This window comes from Pelodiscus sinensis, chromosome 2 (assembly GCF_049634645.1).
Source record: "Pelodiscus sinensis isolate JC-2024 chromosome 2, ASM4963464v1, whole genome shotgun sequence".
Lineage (NCBI taxonomy): Eukaryota > Metazoa > Chordata > Testudines > Trionychidae > Pelodiscus > Pelodiscus sinensis.
The window spans coordinates 211,553,898-211,570,312 of record NC_134712.1 but is presented as its reverse complement, the minus strand read 5'-3'; the positions used below and the strand labels follow the sequence as shown (position 1 = coordinate 211,570,312).

General features: G+C 41.1%; 1 protein-coding gene across 8 annotated transcripts in view; it reads left to right on the top strand.

Moving 5' to 3' along the window:
• The window catches only part of PPP1R9A (protein phosphatase 1 regulatory subunit 9A), a 265,453-nt gene that overhangs the window by 184,175 nt on the left and 64,863 nt on the right, over positions 1–16,415 (top strand). For all 8 annotated transcript variants that reach the window (XR_012902046.1, XM_075922340.1, XM_075922338.1 and 5 more), the window contains exon 6: positions 9,613–9,748. Coding sequence is in view for 7 of the 8 variants with exons in the window: in XM_075922340.1 (XP_075778455.1) it covers positions 9,613–9,748 (136 nt within the window). In the remaining variant the exon portion in view is untranslated. The remainder of the gene's footprint in view (positions 1–9,612; positions 9,749–16,415) is intronic.

Below are 16,415 nucleotides of genomic sequence, written 5' to 3'. Positions count from 1 at the left end.
ATGCATCTTGTTAATTATCCCTTGTTTTAGTATTCTTTTTCCGTAACATTTAAATATATATATATTTGTTAATAACTTGGGTGCTACAGTGGCACCCATCTGAACAAGTGCACATAACCTCGATATTGGTGCATCAGACTAAAAAACTCACTCCGCTCATGGATGGAAAATTTAGAGGGAACATTGGTCCTGGCTGCCAACAGAATTGCCAGACCCCTTGACCTCAGGCAGAAGGGGCAGAGATGGGTGTAGTCTCTCGCGAACAGAGCCGCAATAGGGATGTTATTGGTTACCTGATCAACTGTTAAGTCTCACCCTTAATGGGTGAGGTATACTGGTTATGATTAACCGGTGCAGTCTGGAGCAGACCCCCCACCCACTGTAGGCCGGGGGCGCTCTAGCCTGGCTGGAGGAGCCCCCAACTGCGGCAGGCCTGATCACAAGCAGGGGCACACTGGCCTGGCTGGAGCAGGCCTTAACCACGGTGTGGGGAACTGCTCCATTCTGCCCACCCTGTTTAATCAGTCAACTAGTTAACTTAATGTTTAACTGGTTAACTAATTGCTTACCAGTTAAATTTAATGTTTGATTAGTTAACTGGTTAAATGGGACTGTACATCCCTAACCTGCACTGCCTGGCTTACATCATCTAGGGCTCTGTTGGTGATAGAAAGGGCCCAGGACTTGCTGTAGCATGGGTTATTTAGTGTGTGTCTGCTTATATTTGGCACTTACAGTGATTGGGGTTTTTTTACATGAAGTTTTTAGCTCTCATGAATGGGGAAAAAAAGTTTTAAAATTGTGCTAAGACAATGCTGTCTTCCTATGTCTTCAGAGGCAGACTGAAACAGAGGGCTACTTTCTGCTTGCTTATGGCCATGCTTCATTGAAACCAGCTGGCTTTCCCATGTTATTTCAATTTACAGACTGTAACAGAACCCCTCTACTTTAAGCTGAAAAAGCTTCAGGAAATTAAGGAATTAAGTATGCTCAGAAGCATCATTGGGCTGAAGGAAGTCTGTGGAAATTGATGCTAGAGATACTGAAATCCTTTCTTATACTTTTAGAATTCTACAGGATTTTTTAAAAAATCTGCTGGAATTGTTTTTTTAACTAAAATAACTCAGAATGAATCAGAAAATATGAATCAGCTGTTCAATAAGTTACATGGTAATTACTGAGTAGTTTTTTGGTAAAATGGACTCTTATTTCACGTGTGTTGCAAACAAAAACCCCGATTCTGAAATGAATTGTGCATGTGCTTAACTTTACATACTATGATTTTCCCAATGGGAGATAGGGTAGAATGTTTTGATGTTAATGCTACAGAGCTTTCATTGCACTCTCAGGCTTTGTCTACACTGCAGGGTTTTTGTGCAAGAAGCCTTTTGTGGAAGAGTTATTGCACAAAAACTTCTTGTGCAAAAGCATGTCAAGATCTCAAAGCACATTGTAAAAGTGCACACTGCATGGACACTCTTACGCAAGAAAGCTCTGATTGGCCATCAGAGCACCTGTGCTTTTGCCGATAGGGGTTTCTTGCGCAAAAACCCCTTCGGAGCGTCCACATTTGCCTTTTTGCACAAGAGCTGTAGCGCAAAAAGGAGTTATTCCTCGTGGGAAAAGCCCTCTGTTCTGTCAATTTTCTTGTGCAAAAAACGCACTTGAGGTATTGATGCTCTGCCTGTTTTTGCACAAAAACCTTGTAGTGTAGACAGCCTCAAGGTTTTCCCTCAAGGATTTTTAATTCCCCCATATTTTCTGTCTCCTCGTGTCCAAAAGTAGAGTCAAATATTAATTATATTCCTAGCTTCAGACCTGTTTATTTTAACAGTCTTTTAGGAGAGTTTTACATCTAGTCATTGAATAAGATGGATCAGTGTTAATATCAAAGTCTGTCTGTGCCATGCGTTGGCAGATGCATTGCTGTTTGTGCTGTTGTGGCTCTTAATGAACATCAGAAACAATATACAACACCAAAGCATCCACATTTGAAAATGGCCCAGATGTTTAGTATATAGCTCTAATCTGTAATAAGACTTTATATTGTTGCTGTTTTTATTATATTTTATAGTAATATAAGTATAATTGCTGTTTTTTATAATTGAGAGAATTGTCATTATTATGAAATCTCAAAGAAGTTTAAATGGTTTAACTTTGATTTATCTCACTTCCTAAAACATAGCTACTGAATAAACAGCTTCTTAAGGATATTGTGGCACATTGATTTTACTATGCTTTTCTACTTGATAATATTTTTGACCCCTAAGACTAATTTTTGATTTCTAAAATACATGTGCCTAATTTTAGTGAACCAATGATAGAAAATATATAATTAGTCACTTTAATTTAAGTGTTCACATTATGCTTCAATGACTAATTTTCTGGGCAGTGATTCACAACCTTCTGCCTCTATCTAAACACTTCTGGTTATGAAATTATCTATCTTCATATTTAGAACTGGGCGAGGTTTTAATATCTAATTAAATGGTTTAAAAACTCTCTCCCTGTGGAAGCATTTATTGATAATTAAAGCTTTGTACATCAAAAATATTATTTCAAGAATATTAGAGTGTGATATACTTATTCTCTTTCTGTGATCTTGTTTGTTTTACCAGTTATAGAAATGTCTTTATTTTATTGCATTTAAGAAGATATTTTAAAACTGGGAATGTGACAAGGCAACTGGTCTAATATCCTTCTTTGGTTTATTTTTTGTTATGAAAACTGTAGTCACTAAAAATTGAACATGTATTTTGGAAATTCACAATATTATTTCAAGAAAAAAAGAAATTCAACACTGCTAAATATTTATTTTCTAACATATCCTCCATCTGTCACAGCAGATCACTTACACCTTTAAGGTATAGAAATGTAGAGTACTTGCTCTGTTTCTGTTTTGGAAAACACCTGGAAGATGCTTTGATATTGCTTCAGAGTTTTATTTATGTATACACTCTATGACACTTATATATTGAACAGAGTTAATTTTGTTCTTTATTTCAAGGCCTGATAATAATATAACTATGAGCCATAAATGTCTTTGGAAGGAAGGAAAATATTAGTGTATATTTTAGAAATGTGACTCTGACTGTCCATCCATTTGTGAGTCCATTTGTTCCAGAACCCCTCTTGAATGGTAAGAGCCAAGACCACCAAATTTGGCATGCAGCTTCCTCTTATAACTTAAAGCAGGGTAAGGGTTTGGTTGTGCCAGGACAATGGGGATGTGCCTGGAATTTGACTGTTTCTCATAAAATGGAAAGGGAGGGACCTGGCAGGAGGGACAGTTATACTGAAGAATGACCATGGGTGTGCAGCAAAGTGCCAGAGATGCAGCTCAGGATAGCTATAACCCCATTGGACCAGCAGAAGCAGGTGTGGAGGAAGGAACAGCTGTCTACTATGTATTTCAGAGAGTTTGTCTGTGTGTGTGTGTGTGTGTGTGTGTGTGTGTGTGTGTGTGTGTGTGTGTGTGTGTATGCCTTTCTGTCTGTCTGTCATGCCTGCTGCAGCTGCAGTGACCATGGAGAGGCGCTTCTCACCTTGCCCCAAACTGCTATGGTGAGAGAGGGCTGGAGTTGTCCTTTCTCCTCTGAGCTGCTGCTCATTGAGCCTCTCATCCGTAGCCTTACCCAAGAACAATGATTTAAATGAAGAAAAACAGAACTTATTTGAGTTAAGGGCCTGAGCGAGGCTGGGTAAATCTGCTAGTATATTCCATTTTAAAACTTCTAATAACCTAAAATAGCTTGCCTTCATAAAAATGTCAGGATATTCAAATCAGTATTTCAGAACTCTTCCTGGTCTAGAAAAAAGGGCTTTCCAGTTGGAAATAGGATTACCAGATGGTTTAAAAAAAATACCAGACACACTTGATCTCAGATGGGGGGAGGGGGAAGAATCGGATAGGAGGGAAGTGGGGCTGGCCATGGGTGATCAGGATGGGGGAGAACCGGACAGTGGGAAGCAAGGCTGGCTGGGAGAGGGTTGGGGTAGCGGGGTTGGCCGGAGTGGGGAGGAACTGGCCGGGAGGGGTTCGGGAGGAGCGGGGCTGGCCTGGGCGCACGCAGATACCGGGGCGCTGCTCGTCCCGCTCATGGTCCCAGCGGGGCGCAAGGGGATTCCATCCTGCCTCATCCCCGCCCCCATCCCCCTTCTCTCTACAGCGCAGTTGCGTACTGCCTTGCTGGTGGACATGCTCATACAGTGTGAGCGTGTCTACTAGCCAGGCAGTACGCAACTATGTACTGATACTCATGATAATAATAAAATGTACTTAATAAGAAAATACCGGACATTAATATGTCCGGTATTTTCTCACTTTGTTTCCTGGATAGAAAGCTCAACTACCGGACTGTCCAGTTCAAAACTGGACACCTGGAAACCCTAGTTGGAAACCTAAAATTCTCCTCTTTTCCATAATGAAAATCTCTCATTTTTAGTCCCCAAAAGTCAGGAGAGATCAGATTTTAAACCTATTTCTGGTGCAAGACTGCATATTGCACATTCCAGGCCTTCGGACTATGTACATAATGGCTGAGTGAAGCTGTTGTGAGGTTTTACATTCCAAAAGAAAGGGATTGTGGCATAGATGGTAGCGAGGTATATGGTAAATGCTGTGTATTACATGGTTCTACAATTTATCATATGGGTATTACACATGTATAAATATCACAGATGTCTTGGTGATATCCATCTAAAAAAAGTGTGCTTAAATGAGTTTAAATCAAAATTAATGTTTACTATAGTCACCCTTTACTTGTTGCTTCATTGGACAGACTTATGCATGATAAACATGGATGATCTCAGTCTTTAACATGGTTGTTTTAAGTAAGGACCCAGTGCTGCTTCCTCCCTTTTATTTGTCTGGAATAGTAGTAGGCCTTAAAATGATAGATCAGAAGAGATAGAACCAATCTGTGCTTGGTGTCATATCGGTATGTGGAAGGCTAGGGCAGAGAGGCCACAAGAAAGATGCTTTATCTTTCATTATTGTTGGGTCACAATGCCGGATTTAGTGAGAGCAGGATCAAAGTGCCAGTTTGAGAGCTGGCTTGATGAGAGTTAACATGCTGATTTGTATTCTGGTTCCCTCCCTGTCTTTTGGTGGCATTAGAAAGCTAATTATGTTCTTATGAATGGTTTGTTTTGTTCTCTAGCTTGGACACTTGGCCTTAACATTTCAAATGGAGTCACTTGAGTCACCTTTCTTTCCCCTTTGAAAGTCATCCTTGGCTACTTTGTGTCTCCAAATTGTATTCCTTTTTGCTAGTGTACGACTTCATGGATAAACCAATACACAATATACTGGTTTAAATCAAAGAGATTTAAATAACTGATTGTAAGCATGATTTAAAGCAACAAGTAAGAAATCTCAATTTAAATAATAATTTTTAATTGTGTATTACATTTGTACTTTTTACTGTAGTTACTTTCTAAACAAAGGTTGATTGTTTTTAGTTGGTAACAAATGAAACACAGTGATTTGCAACTTGAAATAGCCTTTCATAGATTTGGTGCTTTTTAAAGCTAACCTGGAAGACACACTGTACATATTTATTTAAGCAGTTATATAACACAGCTTACATTTGTTCAGATTCTTAATAGTTACATTTTTAAAACACTGGAAAAGGATGACTGCATCATTTGCTAGATGATAATTTCATTTTTTACTTGTGATGTTTGCTAAAGTTTATTTGGGTGAGAATTCAAATTTGATTAAAATGCACATAAACATATTTTACATTATTAAAAATATTAAGTAAAGGTACATTACAAGCACTAGATACATTGGAAGACAAGGTGTTTTTTTCAAAACATTCACTTTTTTTGCACTTAAACAAAGGAAGTTTGACTTGTAGTGAATTAAACTATTTTTTTTCTGATCATTACGTCATTCCAGATTTTAGAATGTGCACTTCTTGCACGCACATACCATTTTTCATTCATAAATTGGAAGAGGAAAATAAGTTTTCCTGCTTTTGCAACTTCTGATTGATCTCTAAACTTTGGCTGGAATAGTCATTGAACTGAGCTAGTTGAATAAACTGAAATGAAGAAAATATTCTTTCTGCACCTGCCAAAAGAAGCTACTGCTGTCAAAAGCTGGTTTAGCATTTCAACAAACCCTAAGTCCAGGTGGTTAGTCAATGACTTCCACCAGTTCAGTGAGTTGACTTCTTTTAAAACTTGGCATCAAAAATCTATTACTTAATATTCTTTTACATATTAAATAGATTGTAATAAGTTTAGGTCTTAACATAGGCTGACAGTTTCAAAGTAATTTTAAATGTTTTTTTAAATGCAGTATTTAATTTAAATATAGACATCCCATTTAAATATAAAAAGCTTTTAAAAATTGATTTTTATCCATTGTGGTCTGATAGATGACTTGGCATAGAGAATGGGTTTGGGTTTATCCAATCATGAGAACTTGTCTAACAGAGATGCCAAATTCCAAATGACTTTCAAGAATTCACAGTGCCATCTAATATAAATCACATTTTTCTTCTTACATGAACTATAATACACTCTTCACAGTGGCCTGATTTTGTTTTACAGCTCTGCATAAGGTTTTTATAAATAAGAAGATAAACCTCTTTCTACCTGTTAAGAAAAGACTCTCCTAACTTTGACTCATTTAAATTCTTAAATGTCTCACTAGTTTATAACATTGATATTATAGTGTGATTATTGATTTTAGTAACTGTAATACACTGAAATATAATCACAGTACATCCAAGGTACTGGAAAAAAATCTGTGTTACATCTTAGGATCAGCTTTGGTTTCAACTGCTGAAAACTAGATCTGAAAGTTGTGTGTTTCAACCAAAGAGAATGGAAACTTGAACAGGGAATAAAATTTGAATCTGCAGCAGTAACAGACTTTGGGAAAATAGTGTTATGACAGAATTTCATTAAATAAAAGGAAAACTTAAATGTAGTTTACATTAGAAAAATAATATTAATATCATCCATAGATATAGCAAAGGGAAGGATGAAAATGAGAAGGCAAACTGATTGGACAGAAACACAACATAGAAACAGATTCTCCACTGTAGTCGGGGTGGACCAGGGTCCTCAAAGGTGTATATAATAGGGATGTTAAATTGTGGTTATCTGGCTAATCGTGACGTTGATACAATTTGTATCGACTACATGATTAGTTGTTAAGGACTGCTCTGCAGATCTGCAGTGGGGATAGCTCCAGGAGCAGGCTTGAGCTGGGACTGAGCAGTCCTGGCTTGTGCTGGCTCTGGGAGCCACCCGCACTATGGCTCTGCATTTTAAAATGCAAAGGCGCAGCGTCCAGGACCAGCATGAGCCAGGACTGCTCAGTCCCAGCTCCTGCTGAGTCCAGCAGTCCCTGTTTGTGGCGGCCAGTGCTATCTACTACAGACAGAGCTGGATGCGGACAGGGGCTGTTCCAGCAGTAGCCCCTGCCCATGGCCAGCCATGTCTGCCAGTCCCTATTCACAGTGGCCAGGGCTGGCCGTGGCTAAGGTCTGCTGCCAGAGCAGTCCCTGCATGCAGCCATGCGAACAGGTGCTGCTTGGTGGCAGCAGCCTCTGTCTGTGGAGGGGCCCAGGATATGCTTCTTGGGTAGTCGACTACTCACTAACATCTCCAGCATATAATAAGCAGAGAATGCCCGGCAGGCAGGGCAGCAGTGAACAGTGGCACACACATCTCCCCATAAGCCCACAGAAATCTGTTTGTATTGCTACTGTGGATTAGTCTTTTTCAGATTTGTGGGAAGACAGGTGCTGCAGATATTGGACTAGAAGTGATGTTATTCCTGGGGGGAATTCTGCACCAAATATTAAAAGTTATGTGCACAATATTTGAAAATTCTAAAAACTTCAGCCTATTTTATTTGTCAAAATAACAATATATAATCAAGCCAGTTTCAATTGTTTTAATGGTTTATTTCAAAATACCTGTAAGCAGCTACAGTAAAGCCTCAGGAATGGAAGGTTGTGTATAACTCTGAAATGTTCATAACTCTGAACAAAAAGCAATAGTTCTTTCAAAACTTTACAACTGAACATTGACTTAATACAAATACAAATACAAACTTTACTATGCAAAAGAAAAATGCTGCTTTCCCTTTTTTAGCAATTTATATTTAATAGAGTGCTGTACTGTATTTGTTTTTTATTTTTCTGTTGCATGATTGCATGCTTCTGGTTCCAAATGAGGGTTAGAAGACTGGTCAGTTTGTAACTCTGAGGTTCTAAGACATGTCTGTTACAATATGAATACAAATAAACCCCTATAACAATCAAGTTCCCGCTTCTCAGCCCTCTCGTCCCCACAGCCCAGCCACGTGGTTTCCCCCAGCCCAGACACTCAAATCCCATCCCTTCCAGAGCTCAGCTGCAGGGTTCCTCCCAGCCCAGACACTTGCATCCCCTCCCCTCCGGAGCCTAGTTGCGCCCACCAGACACCTGCACTCCTTCCTCCCAGAGCCCAGCTGTGATTTGAGGTATTCCCTAGCTTAGGGGTGTTAGGGGTGGGCAATAATTTTTGATAGGGGGATGCTCCAAGAATTTGGAAAGTGGTTGAGGGCTGCACTCTTCTGTGATATTAATGGAGGAGGTGTAGGGTCTGGGATGGAGGTTGGGTGCAGAAGGGAGCTTGAAGTAAATGATGGAGTTTGGGTAAGGCTGTTGTGACCTGGGGCACTGGACTGGAGTGCAGGGGGTTGGATTGTGACCTAGGGGCAGGGAATTGGGTACAGGAGGGGGTGCAGGGATTTGGATTGTGAGCTAGGGCAGGAGGGGACTGTGATCTGGGGCAGGGGTTTGGGGTGCTAGATCTGGGAGGGGATATTGATGCCTGCGGGCACTGGTTCCGGCCAGCCTTAAATTCAGTTCAGGGTCCACTCAATGTGGACATGCTGGTTCGAATTAGCAAAGCGCTAATTCAAATTAGTTTTTAGGTCTAGATGCACTAGTTCGAATTAGCTTAGTTTGAATTAACTAATTTGAATTAAGTTAGTTCGAATTAGTGCTGTAGTGTAGACCCTCACTTCCTTCTCCCCAACATATCCCAGTTGTGGGGCCCTCAACCCACTCACATGCATCCATTCCCCCCAAAACCCAAGGATCCAGAGGGAGAAGCAGCCTGATGCTGTGTCCCAAGCCTGTTTGGAGTTCCTGTGCACTGCCTCCTTCCTTCAGGGTATGCCAGGAACTGAATCTGCTGGGAACCCTCCAGCTCCCACCCGCCCCACCTTCCAGTGTCTTTTGTTTAGTGGCACAGAATTCCCCCAGGAGTTGTATGCAACAGATATGCCCTGCTCTCTGTCTAAATTCATGGGATGCATGCTGGTATGGAGGAGGAATTTAGAGTCAGGACTTCATGGGCATTGTTAATGGGTTTTTTTTTCCCAACACAGTCATTTCATGACCTGGTCACTCCATGTCTGGTGTATATTGTTTCTTCTATGGCAAGAATAGTTTACATAGAGGGCCTTGCACGTGGACATAGCCAGATTAGATATTTTGCACAATTAATGTACGCAATTAATATACTCTGTCCAAAAATCACACAGAACTTGAAAAAGGGCTGAAGAATAATCTTGTTTAATACTGTTTTTTGCAGGTTTGTAATTGGACGAGAAAAGCCAGGACATGTAAGTGAGGTTGCTCAGCTGATTAGCCAGACCCTAGAACAAGAGCGTCGCCAGAGGGAGCTCCTGGAACAACATTATGCACAATATGATGCAGATGATGATGAGGTACTATACTTGTGAGCAATGTTTGCAATGTTCCATTCCTTCGTAATCATTCCATTACTTTGCAGTGTTCTCTTTTCACTTTCCAGTACATTCTATATAGCATGCTTTGAGATAATGGTGCAAAGAAGCAGAGTCATATGGAAGCTAAATCCTGTTGTACCATGCCTATAAAAACATACAGCTGTGTTTTACTAATACATATATTCCTATAGTACCCAAAAATGTAACTGGCCCACAGAGAAGTACCTATATTTTTCAATTACTATAGACCTGTAAGACTTCTTTGGCTTGGGGCAGTGATGCACTAGACAGCACAATAGCCAGGGCATATGACTATGAATCTCTTGAGTGCCTGGTAGAAATCTTGTCCCACTGCTGCATAGGAGAAAAAAGGCCTTCTCAATCCTTTTCTTCCATTAGCACAGCTTAGTAGCGCAGGGCCAGCTTTGGTCTAGATTTTCTATTGTCAGTCAAAGAGACATTCGTGTCTGCTATCTCCCTCTCCACCAACTTTAATTGATTCTTTACTGATTTTACCATGGGTTCTTTTTCAGGAACAAAAGCACTAACTTTTTCAACAGATATTTAAAATAATCCTTTTGTTCCAGGAGAGTGAACAACAAGTTCATTGACACTTCTGTAAAGGATTGCTCTTTTGTGGAGATGTCTACTGTGCTCATATTAAGGGAAGGAGGCTGGTTTGCTAATACACAGAAGCATTATTCTCTCTCTGGGAAAATGATTATTTTTTATCTTCCTATAATTAATTTTTGGGGTTTCTGAGAGACACGCTATGACAATTATTCTTTATCTTCCTCAACTTCCACTAGTAAGTAGTGTCGTTTTGAAATGTCCATCTAATCTATTTTTTCTTTCTTGGGTATATGATGGACTCTATGAGTTAAAATGCAGATTAACCCATATTATGTTCAGCCTTTACTGAAATGAATGTTCAGAATAGGGATGCGAGAGGTTAACTAGTATGCATCGTCCTTAATGTGTGATGCTTACTGGTTCTAGTTAAATGGTGTGGGCTGGAGCAGCTCCCTACTCACTGCAGGCAGGGGGCTGCTCTAGCCCCATGGGGTCCTCGACAGGGGCACTTCCTCCACCTGGTTCCACTTTAAACATCACATTTAACTAGTTAGCCAGTTAAACAGCATTTTACATATCTTGTTCAGACTCCTTGTATTTACATCTCGCAACATACACACATACTCATTCTGACACCAACAAGCTTTAGTCATACAAGCCCCTTAATTTCTCCCTGACTTAAAAAAATGCCTCCATCACGTCCTCTGATATAGAAAATAAGAACATAAGAACGGCCATACTGGGTCAGACCAAAGGTCCATCTAGCCCAGTAGCCTGTCTGCCGACAGTGGCGTATGCCAGATGCCCCAGAGGGAGGGATCGCAACAGGTAACCCTCACGTTATCCCTCCCCTGTCACCCATCTCCAGAGATACAGAGGCCAGGGATACCATTTCTACATATCCTGGCTAATAGCCATTGATGGACCCTGTTAAAGTTCTAGCCTTCACTGCATCCTCTGCCAAGGAGTTCCACTGGTTGGCTGTGTATTGAGTGAAGACAAACTTCCTTTTGTTTGTTTTAAAACCTGCTGCCTATTAATGTCATTTGGTGACCACTAGTTCTTTTATTGTGGGAATAAGTAAATAACTTTTTCTTATTCACCTTTTCCATACCAGTCATGATTTTATAAATCTCTATCATATTCCCCCTTACTCTTCTCTTTTCAAAGCTGAAAAGACCTAGTCTTTTTAATCTCTCTTCATATGAAACTCATTTTAAATCCCTAATCATTTTTGTTGCCCTTTTCTGAACCTTTTCCAATGACAATATATCTTTTTTTGAGATGAGGCGACTATATCTGTATGCAGTATTCAAGATGCGGACGTACCATGGTTTTATATAGAGGCAATAAGATATTTTCTGTCTCATTCTCTATCCCTTTTTTAATTACTCCCAATATTCTGTTTGCTTTTTTGACTGCTGCTGCCCACTAAGTGGATGTTTTCAGAGAACTATCCACAATGATGCCAAGATCTCTCTCTTGAGTAGTTGTAGCTAAGTTAGTCCCCATCATATTGTATATGTAGTTGGGATTATTTTTTCCAATGTGCATTACTTTACATTTATCAGCATTAAATTTCATTTGTTGCCCAATCACTTAGTTTGGTGAGATCTTTTTGAAGCTCTTCACAGTCTGCTTAACCACCTTGATCTAATCCTTCCAATTTTCTTTTACTCCATCCACCTGTGGTGTTTTGTCTTAAACCATTAAGACAATGATCCTAATGCACCTTAAGCAGTGGGAGAGGTGGCAGAAAGGGATCAGGCTGTTGTCTGACTTGCTGGGGAAAGAAACTTACATCTTTAAGTGCAGAGATGCATGGCTGTTGCTGCAGGCACTGAGTAGATCAGCATGGGGATATGTCTACACTGCCCCTCTCTTGCAGAAAAACATATGCAAATGAGGCTAAGAGTGGCATATCTCCATGCCTCATTTGCATAATTAATGAGGCTCCGTTTTTGCGCAAAGGCCCCCTCTTTCGCAACAGCCATTCTTCTGGAAAAAAATGGAATGGGAGTTTGGTTATGATGTCATAATTCTTTCTGTAAGTTTGGATTGCTGTCCATTGCAGATACTCAGTAGGGAATGGAAATAGATAAGGAGATGTTTGTTAAAGGTTTGTTAAAGGAAAGGAAACAGGATGATCAGGGCTCCTATGACTGGCATGTCAGGAAGCCAAACAACCTTCCTCCCCTTTATATTGATTTCAGTTACACTGCAGAATACAAAGAGGAGTGTATTCACTTTGTTATTATTTTATTACAACTATTTGCATTGTGAAAAAAGATAAACAATCTACAAGTCAAAGCATGAAGGTTTAGCATATCTGGCATTTTGCATAGCTGGAGTTACATACCTTAAGCCAACCTTTTAGGACCAGTGTAGACATGACCTTAGTGAATGTCTGAAGAAGTAGGATTAAGCAGATTTGTAGTTCTATATTATTTTGTTTTTGAGTGCAATTATGAAAAGAATATAATTCATTGATAATTTGCATTCATGATAAAGATATTGCATTATAATACTAGTATGAGGTGAACTGAAAAATACTATTTTCTTTACATTATTTTTATTATAAATATTTACATTGTAAAAAAGATAAAGTGAGCTCTGTATACGTTGTATTGCAATTGAAATCATTATGTTTGAAAAGATAGAAAAACATCAAAAGTATTTATAATAAATATAAATTGGTACTCTGTTATTGCTTAACAGTGTGATTAAAACTGTTAAATGGTTTACAATTAATTTTAATCAATTTAGATTTGAATTAATCACTTGAATTAACTGTGATTAATTAACAGTAATATTGCAAATTTCTGCTTGTCCACTTGCTATGCACAAGTGTTTTTGTGTTTTATTGATACGCAAGTAAAATATCATAAGTATTTTTAATGCCATCAGCCCTTTTTTAATCTTGATTTTCTCAGTGTTCAAAGTTAAATGATAACCAGTTTTAAAAATGACACAAATTACATGAAAAAGCAACATATTATTATGCCATGCGCATTAACACCCAAATACCAAAAGATTGTTTTTAAAATGGGAACAAATTGTTAAGTAAATACAGTTTTCCAATTGTAGTAACTTAGGCTGTGTCTACACTACATGTCTCTGTCGGCAGAGGCATGTAGATTAGGGTTGTAGGCAAAGGTAAATGAAGCCGCGATTTAAATGATCGCGGCTTCATTTACATTTACATGGCTGCCGCGCTGAGCCGACAAACAGCTGATCAGCTGTTTGTCAGCTCGCCGCTAGTCTGGACGTTTCCCCTGTCGACATCAAAGCCCTTTGTCGGCAGCCCCGTTATTCCTCGTGGAATGAGGTTTACCGGGGCTGCCGACAAAGGGCTTTGATGTCGACAGGGGGAACGTCCAGACTAGCGGCGAGCCGACAAACAGCTGATCAGCTGTTTGTCGGCTCAGCGCGGCAGCCATGTAAATGTAAATGAAGCCGCGATCATTTAAATCGCGGCTTCATTTACCTTTGCTGAATAAACAAATCTACATGCCTCTGCCGACAGAGGCATGTAGTGTAGACGTACCCTTATTGTCAAAGTGGTAGCTGACAACTCTCCAGTATGTTTCATGCCAGTCATTATGTTTCTAGTCCATTAAGTACCATTCCATCATTATTGGAGACTTGTAGATAAACAAGGTTTAGTGTGAGTGTGATCTTAGTTATGTTCATTGGGCAAAGCTTAATACTATCAGTTTCACTAAGATACTACTCTGCCATTGTCAGATTCTATACTGAATTCAAACACCAGCCCGTTGCCTTGTCTGTATTAGAGGACTCAGGTGTTTTTCTTCAAACAATTGTTTTGCATCAGCAGAAGCATACATGATTGTATGGGTGCAGGGTGAACACTAGCTACCCTCAGTTGGCGTAAATTTTTCCCTTGTGTCCTCACAAGTGCTGCCTTACCCTTATCTGTTGTAAGAGATGGATGTCAGTTCAGACAGCACTCTCATCTGGTGAACCTCCTGTAGCCTGTCTACAATAGACTGTTGCTCCAGTTTAACTGAAACTGGTTTAAAAACCAGTTTAATTAAACTGGTGCAAAACCCTTTGTAAACACTTATTTCTCTATAAAATTGGCTTATTTCAATTTAGCTTAAGCTAAATTGGTATAAGCCATTTTTAAACCAAAAGAAGATTGTCTGCACATAGTTTTGTGCCAGTTCAGCAAATCAGTTTAAAAATCCACCCTTTTCAAAACCAATATAAGTCACTGCATAGACCAGGCTTCAATTCACTGGTTGAGTGTCCATCTCTGCCTCTGTTTTACTATGCCCATCACAGATTGTCACCTATAAATCCCCAAATATGGTCCCTCTCTGTGGAAACTGCAGTTGTTCAGTATTCCTCGTGGCTCGTTACTGGTCAGCTCTGTATGCTTCTCCTAACCCCTCTGTATTTCCTCTAGGGTATGTCTAAACTGCATTCCTCTTTCAAGAGAGAAATACAAATGTAGCCAAACGAAATTGCAAATGAAGCACGGATTTGAATTTCCCGTGCTTCATTTGCATAATGGCGTCCGGCCACTATTTCAAAATACCCTATTTCGTGATAAAAAACGCCACGTAGATGCGGTTATTTTGAAAAGAAACCCCTTCAAAATTCATCATTGATAGTATGGACTATACTAAATATGGAAAACATATGTAACATGTATGTAGTGTGTGTATATATCTGTATGGAAACACATACACAAAATGTGTAACAACATGTACAACATTACAGGCAGTCCCCGGGTTACGTACAAGATAGGGACTGTAGGTTTGTTCTTAAGTTGAATCTGTATGTAAGTCGGAACTGGCGTCCAGATTCAGCCGCTGCTGAAACTGATCAGTTTCAACAGCGGCTGAATCTGGATGCCAGTTCTGACTTACATACAGATTCAACTTAAGAACCCCAGGCATCCCCAAGTCAGCTGCTGCTGAAACTGATCAGCAGCTGATTCCAGGAAGCCCGGGGCAGGGGCTTCCTGTAGTCAGCCACTGCTCAGTTTCAGCAGCGGATGACTTGGGGACGCCTGGGGCAGAGCAGCTGGGGTGCTGCTGGGTTGGTCCAGTAGCGCCGCCACTCCTCGGCGCTACTGGACCAACCCAGCAGCACCCAAGCTGCTCTGCCCCAGGCGTCCTGATTCAGCCGCTGCTGAAACTGACCAGCAGTGGCTGAATCAGGACGCCTGGGGCAGAGCAGCTGGGGTGCTGCCGGGTTGGTCCAGTAGCGCCCAGAGCGGCGCTACGGGACCAACCGGCAGCGCCCCAGCTGCTGTACCGCAGGCATCCAGAGCAAAGCCGCGGAGCTTTCCTCTGCTTTGCTCCCCGTCTCCCTGGTCTGCAGACCAGGGGGACGGGGAGCAAAGCGGCGGAACACGCGGGCAGCGGACAGCCCAGCCGCTTTGCTTCCTCTGCCCGCGTGTTCTGCCGCTTTGCTTCCTCTCTCTGGTCTGCTGGAGACCACGGAGACAGGCCCCGTTCGTAACTGCGGATCAGACATAAGTTGGATCCGCGTAACTCGGGGACTGCCTGTATTACAGATGCACAGAAATACTGTGGGAGAGATCACCTGTGGCTCAGGGCTCAGCCGCCAGGGATCAGCTGTGCAGCACTTCACATGTGGAGCCCGGGGTCAGCTGAGGACTCCCCTGCTGATCCCAGGTTCCGCGGAAATCCTGTGCTGAAGCCCAGGATCAGCTGGGGAGTCCCCAGCTGACCCTGGCTCCGGGTGGCATTTCAAAGTGGCAGCACAGCATGGAGCCTGGGGTCAGTGGGGGACTCTGAATCCCCCGCTAACCCTGGGCTCCATCCTGCACTGTCGCTTTGAAATGCACAAGAGCCCCCGCTGGGGACTCTTGTGCATCCGCTGGGGACTCTTGTGCATTTCAAAGCTGGCACTCGCATGCAGCCCGGAGTCAGCGGGACTTCCCACTGGCCCCGGGACTGCAGCAGAGTTCTGCATTCCTCCTTTGAAATGTACAAGAACCACAACGTGGGCTCTTGAACATTTCAAAGGAGGAATGTGTAAGTGCCTATTGACTAGTTGAGTAGTCGATGGAAAT